This window comes from Rissa tridactyla, chromosome 5 (genome assembly GCF_028500815.1).
Source record: "Rissa tridactyla isolate bRisTri1 chromosome 5, bRisTri1.patW.cur.20221130, whole genome shotgun sequence".
Lineage (NCBI taxonomy): Eukaryota > Metazoa > Chordata > Aves > Charadriiformes > Laridae > Rissa > Rissa tridactyla.
Window position 1 is genome coordinate 59,410,100 of NC_071470.1, and position 8,697 is coordinate 59,418,796.

The window sequence follows — 8,697 nt, forward strand, 5'->3', positions numbered from 1 at the left end:
ATGGATAACTCTGTAGGCTTTCAGGAAAATGTGCAGTGAGCTGCAGATGGTGATTCACCCAAGCTTGCACTCTTACCAGACCACACTAAGAGTAGATTTAGCAATGGAACCAAGATGTCTTCATTTTGTATGATCTGCACAAATTGCTAGGTAATTTGTGTTCCATGCTATTATATGGAACATGTATAAAATATATAGGTTTAGACTTAAGGCACTATGTACCATGCAATCGTTACTTCTGTCTTAATGGTACAGTTCCTAAGTGAGACTAGGAGTATGTATGTTTTCCTTAAGAGCCTAATTTAGACGGATCAACAAGCAAAACCTCCATATTAAACCAAGTAAAGCTGGTCCTCCATAAGAGAACATTAAAAGCTCTTCCTGTATCTTAACTACTGCAAAGTAATTCTGTTGATAAATGCCCAAACTATATTTTCCCTCAGGTCCAACTCCAAACGTTCTTCAGGAAGCAACAGTGAAACTTATAGACTCAAACACTTGCAACAGAAAAGAAGTGTACGATGGGGACATAACACCCAGGATGCTGTGTGCTGGATACTTGGAAGGAGGAGTAGATGCTTGCCAGGTAACTGTAGCTGAAAATTAGAAAGGAAAACTATTTTAATGCTGACCCCGGTATCTGGCTGACTAAATCTTAACTGACAGTGTATTAGTCCTTTAAATAGGCTCCATTCAAACAGCAATTAAGTCGTAAATTGAAGTAGCATTTAGTACACATCATTTAGCACATAAAACCCATAATAAGAGAACTAAATTAGTATAATATTCACAATTTAAACCTTTCATAGCATGAAATGAAATTCTTATTCTGTAACTCAGCTGCTACGAGCCCATTTGCTTCTCATAATTTCTTGTGTGTGAAATCTAACTAACAATTTGTTTGCAAAGTGTTATGACAAGATGTTGACAGAGATACTAAATGCTGAAACACTAAATATGAGCTAAAAATTAAATGTCTCAAGCAGCCAAGACCAGACATCTGTACAGTTGAGAAGGAAGAAGTTTAAGAATGTAGTAATTAAGCTGTCAACAAAAATGCACTATCACTCATTGAAATTGAATTCTGGACTGGATCATCTCATAACAGATCTGTTATGATACGATCTTTGATAACAGACTTGGATCAGTGGAAGGAAATCTGTCTGAAACAAAGGTAATTATAAGGAAGCTAGGTGTAAGTGGAATAGTAATGATACATGCATGGTGCAGGTTTGCAAATGTTGCAAGGAAATGCTTATGTTCAAACTGAAATATTTCCATAACGATAACTTTTTAAAAGATAATTGCTATTTATGTTATTTACAAAAAATGTACTTCTAAGTGCTGGTTGAAAACAGACCCTTTTCAGAATCCCTGTTCTACAGATTTACATCCAAAGCCTAACTCCTTGCAAAATAAGTTTGGGAGGCTCAATTCCTCTGTTCCTGTCTGGCTCAGCATTGAAGAGACCTGAACAGAAGGATGCAACTGCTGTTTATTTCAGTAAAGCATTTTGGTGGAAGATGGGGACTTTGGTCTGTTGTATGAGGATTGCCTTTCAGCCTGTAAGGTTTCCAGTTTAACCATTACTACTGTGTCATGCTATTAATAGTATCTGAATTCAGCCTTTGAGAGTGGCTAACATCTTAAGAAGGTATTGTCTAATTAGAAGACCAAGTTCCTGATAAAATCCTTTTTGAAACGTTGCTGCTGCAAGTGACTAAAATAATTTGTAAATTATTTTACTATAAAAAAAAAAAAGTTCCTCCTGGCTTAGATTGCTGTATATATTTGTGTTTCCCTACTTTGTATGAGGAGAAAGACAAGGCAGGTGGGGAGCAGCGTTTCACAAAACAGAAGAGAACCTTTTTTTTTTTTTTTTTTTTTCCTGTAAAAACCACACAGACAGGTCAGGAGGTTCCATTGGAACAGGAAAAAGCCACAGACTTCTGATGCAGTTTTCAGAAACAGCCTGGATTCTGCACAAATGGCAGCTCTTCAAATACTGCTTTCTTTCTTCTCTTATTGGACATGCCCTCCTGTCTATGGAGAGAATTATATTTTCCCTTCTGATCAATTAAAACTTTTTTTCCCCTCCTCTTTCTCTAGGGGGACTCTGGGGGACCACTGGTTACTCCAGACTCTAGACTGATGTGGTACCTCGTGGGAATAGTAAGCTGGGGAGACGAATGTGCCAAACCAAATAAACCTGGAGTTTACACACGAGTGACTTATTTCCGTGACTGGATTACCTCAAAAACTGGCATCTAATTCCAAAATCAAAAGTGGATTTAGCTACCTAGACTACATGCAACTCATATTTGTCTGTAATTCTGAAAGATTTTTTTTTTTTGTATATATATTTCTGTGTAGTTTTGGCTGAAGCAACCTTTGCCTGCAGCACGCGCTATCTTTGCTGTCAGAGATCCTAACCCCTTGAGAATTTATACTAAATATATGAGATTGCTTGCCTCATCTTTGAGCCTTGAAACATTCTCACTTATAAGAAATTATGAACTGACGTCATTAAACTAAAATTTAAAAGCTATCAATTTACCTGCTTTATAAATACAAACATTTTCCAGGAAAAAAAAATTTTTTTCTTCGTCCATGGCCACGGTCTGAAGCTGAACCTTCTTCCTCCAGTGAAGCAAATGCTGTCACAGCTGTGTTTCTAGCAAAACGAACCCTTGATTTTTATTCTTCTTAGACGCTATCATCTGCACAGACTGCAGCCGAGACCCTGGATGCTCACCCTGCTTGGTGGCCTTGGTAGCTACCAGTGGATCAACCAGGACTGAGAGTAGGTCCTAGCTAAGGAAAAGGAGGATTTCTCTGCTTGGAGTAAGTTGGAAGGGAAAAGAGGAAGGCTTGATGTTTTTCTTTCGAAGCACATTTTTAACAGAAAATTTTTGGTGGATTCTGTGAAGTTCAAGTTATTTGAAAGTGCTATTGTGGAAGTGCTTTATCACAATATTGTGCTGCTACCTCTGTACCAGTTGCCTTCTAGAGATCTACTCTGTTCAACTGACAGTATACTTACGATACAAAACCACAAGCTCTACCCAAATTTGTCTGTAATAAGTATGTCCCCACGAACAACTTCCTTGGAAGGAAACCCAGCATTAAAATTTTTGCTAAAGGAAAAATAAATATTCACCACAAATTATCTGGGAACGACCTTTTTCGTTCAAGAAATAGTGTGTTTTTCCAAGGGCATGCCAGCCAGTGGAAACCATCTCACTGCAAAGAAAGCAATTAGTGATACTGTCTTGCTTCACTGGTGGATTCATCTCTGCCAAGGATAAACATGATCTCGTCTTAAGAGGCTGAAGAGTAATTTCATATTAAAGAACAGTCCTGATAAGAACTTCAGAGTAAATGCAATCTTTGTATGCTGATTAAGCACTTTTCCTACCCCTGTGCATGACATCTCATGGATTGCTGGTGGAAGAGGGTCCAGTGACATGACTATTACTGTCCCCTAGAGCCCAGGCCTTCAGTATGAGGATCCAAAATGTCACTCCAGTACTGTCTCCTTCCGTCTTTGAATGGCCACCGGACTGCTTAGGCTGTGAATGCAGGACTCGCAGGAGTCTGAGAGACATGAGAGAAGCTGCAAGCCCCACAGCTGAACCCACTACAGCTGAGAATCTCTCCGAAGCATCCTGCCTCCCCTGCTGCTCAGGACTGGATCTCTCCTCAGCCTTCCTACTGTGCAAGCTCTCCAATAATCAGCATCCCTGGGAATGAGATGCTCGGCATTTCTTGAAAACTCACACCCTGAATTACAAGTCTACATATGGATGGAAAAGCCCATGTTTAAGCCTCAGTGGTGGAGGAGGGGGTTGTCTTATTATTAGGCTCCTTCCAGTCTTTCTACATACCTTTTGAATTCCAGTAAAAGACAAGATGCCTTATCTCAGAAAGAAATCTATTGAAGATTTTAAATTAGTTTTGCTTTTGAAATAGTAGTACCTTTATTCTGATTTTCCATGTCCGTTATAAAATGAAAAGGATCTTGGGACAGTTAGGAGGATAGTTAGATGCAGCAAATCCATTTCCTTAATTTATTGAAGTTTTTAATTTATGCACTTTTGAGTTGCTGCTATTTTTCAACTGAGATTTTACTCTGGGTCAGGTTCAATTACAAAATAGAAACTTCATAGTTTTGTATTAGATCACCTGGAAACACTGTTTTCTTCTAGTGTTCAAGTCCCCTTTTTTCGAAGGCATCCTTTGGAAAAAAATTACATCTAGTTTTTTGTGCCTTTTATTGCTTTGAAGACGAAAATCATGTAAAGTGTCCTTCCTTACAATCAACTGACGAATTGCAATTGAAAGTAAACAGTAGTTCACTTTCACAGATAGCTAAGGCTTTGGTTTGCACTTAAATCCATCTTTTTGCCTAGAAAATGGAGGGGCAACAATAAGGGGGCGAGGCCCAGGTTTGATACAACCCCTATAAACTGGTTCCTACCTCACACTGCAAGTGATATGTATATATAATACCTTTAAAATGAGAAAGGCAGCCTTTATTTCAGATTTTTTCATGAGAGGCCAAACAGCCAAGAGGCGTGTGGGAGAATGTCTACCTTACTCAGGGAGTCCTGAGCCAGCCAGCTGCACTTTTCACAAATTTTTTAGCAAACTGTCTGGCCTGGGTTTGTCTTATACTTCATGTCAGTGTTTTATTTATGAAGACTCTGTTTGTTTTCTGCCCTAGAATAAAACAAAGAGAATATTGTGTGATTAAAGAAGGGATTTTTAAAAACCTTTTATTATTGTTGATATTAAGATTTAGCAAGGATTTAAATGATATAAAGGTAATATGTTTCATAACATTAAATATATTTAAAAACAGTTGCTTCTTTTTTGTCTTTTTTTTTTTCTTAGTAATAACCAAGCTATAAATTAGTCTACCTTGAATCATATACAATCTTCCTTATTTTGATATAAGACTATTCTAAAACTGCAGCTCTGTCTGTTCATTCCCCATCCGAGGAACCGTTTGTCTTTAGCAGTGGCTGGAGCTTTAGAGATGTTTCAGCAAAGACAAGATGGGACATCTGCTTTTCTAAAATACTCAAAGGTGAATTTCGGTTAAGTTAGCACTATGCAAATTTGAGAATTAATCTGAAGCTTCATCCAAGAACCCACCACCTTGCTTCCGGCCTTGGAAAAACTTATCCTTCTAATGTGGCATTCCTGGAAATTGGCTGTAGGGAAGTCTACGTAACTGATGTACCAATTCTCCTGAGATTTCACAGGCAGATTTAAAGCATCGAGAAACATGCTCCAAACTTCTGGTTATTCAAATCGGGTTGTTTGAGGCTTGCCCAATGCTAATTTTCAGCCTGGAGCACAAGTAGGAAAGAAATAAGAGGCTGATTGCACAAGGCCTAATCATGTGAGGAGGTCTGTTTGAATGACATCAATCCATCAACAGGATTCCTTATGTAAGTAAAGCTTGTAGAAACTCCAATTCCATGTTCCTGTCAACAAATTAGAAGAGCAGAGAGCCAAAAGTTATTATTTAACCCAATGAATATTTATCTGGCAACTCACAGCCTGCGTTAGAGATGCACGTGCATGGAAAAGCCGGCTCTTACTTTTGGAAATGCACATGTCAGCGTGGAATCAGCTTAGGTAATTGGTGCCCTTGTTTATCTGGATCAGGATTTTAAGGACATTGTTAGCATGGTTTCTAGGAAGGTGTCACTTGCTAGAGCAGCCTTACGTGACACGATCCTTCGGCCCACCCCATTGGGAAGTTGGAGTCCTTTTAAACATGCCAGCAAAGCACTCCTACACCGCGCGTTGTGCCAAAGAGAGGAGACGAAGCCTTGCCAGTCAGCACCTCGCTTCTGCAAGAGCTGATGGCATGCCAGACCTTATGGCAGGATGCTTGGAAACCCACTGAAGGATGCTGATGTGGATTTATGGTCATTTCTGCACCAGCCTGTGTGCTAAACTGAATTGTCTTGTTGGCCTTAGTACTTTCAAACAATACTTTTTTAGGGAGAAAACACTACATGGAGTTTTGTCTGCTAATTTGCCTACTAACTAAATAAATTGTGGAAAAAAATGCATCTCCCCAAATCCTCACTTTGGAGTCCCCATTAAGAATATGAAATTGTGCTTGGATGTCAGGAAAATTAAAAAACTGAGAAAAAGAAAGTGCAAGTGGCTGGGATTTTCCCAGTAGATGGGAAGGAGATTTGCAGCTGTATCAGCTTCAGCTCCTTTTGAAAATACTGGCTTTAAAGATGTATTCAATACCTGCATGCAAAATGAATCTACAGGAGTGCACATAAACTGAAGTCACAAGGATTTGGGGCATGAATAGGCTCGAAGTCCAGCGGTGGTGGCATTCTCCTGACCACAGCCATGGACTGCTCAAGGCAAGTCAGTGACTGGCAGCCTTGCTTTGTACCTTTTTCCAATCTCAAAAGCTGTAGCTGACTTTAACATGGTACAAATATGGAGCTGAGATTTCTTTTAAAATTAGTTTATTTAACCAAATTCACTAATATTTTAGGATTATATCCATTTTTAGAAAAGGAAGCTACTGGGAAAAAGAAAAGTCAAATGGCTCCAGATGTTTCAACTTTTGCAGTCTCGGAGAGAAAAACCTGTGTTTTTTGATTTGGTACCATCAACCTAGAGGGCTCCTCAGTACACCTACTAATCGATGCATTTGGGAACCAGTTTCTTTGGCTTCTGGGGTAAAGACAATGTGTTCATTTTTATTTGCCAATTTATCTTAGAATGCCCATGTTCACGGTTCCACTGATGGTTAGTCTTTGCTTCATTACCGCTAAACTGTCAGGTGAGAATTAACTGGATGTTGCTGTTTCTCTGGTTAGGCAAAAGGCTTTTCAGTATCCACTGTTACTATGCAAAATGTGTTTCATGTGAGATGACTGCGTATTGAAGTGACTGGTATCTTAAAAAATGCAATAACCAGGACAGAAAGATGCTATGTAGCAGATTTTTTTTTTAATTTTTATTTTTCACAATGCATTTGATTGGCAAGTTCTTAAAAATGAGAATTGTTAGTTTAACCTAAAAAAATAAAATATTGAAAGAGGTTACTTTAAGAGGTTAATTAAAGAAAGAAACTACAAAATTAAAACATTAGCAAAGTGGAAAAACTGAAGTTGATATTTTCTGCTGTTATTAAACTTTCCTTCACTTTTTTTTCACCCTTTAATACCTGGGACTCCTGTTAATTCTATTCATCAGGTACCCGCACTGCTCTTTGAAATTACTTTATTGAAATAATGGAAGGAATTTTATGCTTGTATTTTCTGATTTTTATGTATTATGTGAAAAAGCTACAAAGCAAATACCAGCTTTAAATATCAGTTCCTTTACTGGTAAGAATTGCATTCATCATCCTGAAGAACTGAACTGCTTTCTGCCTTTATCCCATCTTTCAGTCCAGTATTTCAGGCTTCTAGTGGCCTCTAGTGGTTCTTTGAAACTTGCGCAGCCTGTCTTTAATTATTTCTGCGTGTCACAAATAAGCTGTGTAGCAGCCAAGTACTTTCACCCTGATCCTGCCAAAGCCCAGCCTGTGTTTGAACGGGACGAGGGTTGCCCAGCTTCTCCTAGTCTTCGTTGCTAATTACGTGCAAAAGCTGCGTGCATTGTTGGACTTGGGTGTAAATCTTGAGGAAGATGTGTAAGGTTGCTAGAACTCTGTTCGTTAGAGAGAAAAATGCTAAAATAATGCATTGGATGCTCAGAGAGGACAAAATCTGGGTTGTCTTACCCCTAGAAGTTCCCCAAAACCCAATCAAGATAGAGAAAAAGCTTGTGGTTTTTTTTTCTCCTTGCGTACTGTAGGATGCAGATAGTTTTTTGGGTTTTTTTAAATTACAAATATTTTAAAATATAAGGTGACTGTATACACTGTATGCAATGACATTTTTCAGTCATTGTTTGTGCAGCAGCATGAATCCCTCCCATGCTACCCAAGATGTGCTAATGGTATCAAGAAAGATTTAAACTCGTCTCACCTACCCCAGTGATGAAGGATAATGAAAGGGAAGGCTGGGTTTAAGTTGAAGGGAGACTAAACTGCCTGATGGGAAGGCGGGCAGCGCTGGGATCTTCATCAGAGCTTGGGAAACAGGAGAGAAAATATTTCTAGGAGGTGATGTTAAGTTGGTGGTGGAGGCAGAGTGACCGCTGCTGCAGCTGTGCGTTGGGTTTTACCACTTCAGGGGAGTATGTTTCCGCAGGCTGATACACGGTGTTGGTATGTGATGTTGTACATTGGTTTTGACCACTTTTTCCCAAATCTGTGCTCCTCTGCGGCCTTGGATGCTCTCTAGCGGTTTGCAGCTTCGATCCCTAGCCTCCTTTAATGACATTTTGCCGGTTTTTGAGGTAGGTGACATCTTGCCGGTGCTGCTCCCCTGCAGGACATGGAGACAGCTACCTGAGCAGCAGGGCTCAGAAGCGCTCTTGGTCGTCTGAACTGGCAACGCTTGAGCCTAACGGGGATTTGGTTGTGGGTTTTATTTTTAACAACACGGTGGGGTTTTTTAATGGCTTATGAGTCTCCCGTTGGGCACTAACCACGCACACGCCACCCGCCGCCATGTCGCGCCGGGCTTAGGCCGCCCGACCCGGCCCGCCCCTGCCTCAGGGCGGGAGGAGGCGGACCGGGGCGGGCGGCCTTAG

At 39.9% G+C, this 8,697-nt stretch overlaps 1 protein-coding gene across 1 annotated transcript in view; it reads left to right on the plus strand.

Moving 5' to 3' along the window:
* Positions 1–2,271, plus strand: part of LOC128910224 (transmembrane protease serine 11E-like) — a 43,683-nt gene extending 41,412 nt beyond the window's left edge. The window contains exons 9-10 of the mRNA XM_054203182.1: positions 444–586; positions 2,110–2,271. Coding sequence (XP_054059157.1) covers positions 444–586; positions 2,110–2,271 — 305 coding nt within the window. The remainder of the gene's footprint in view (positions 1–443; positions 587–2,109) is intronic.
* The last annotated feature ends 6,426 nt before the right edge of the window (positions 2,272–8,697 follow it).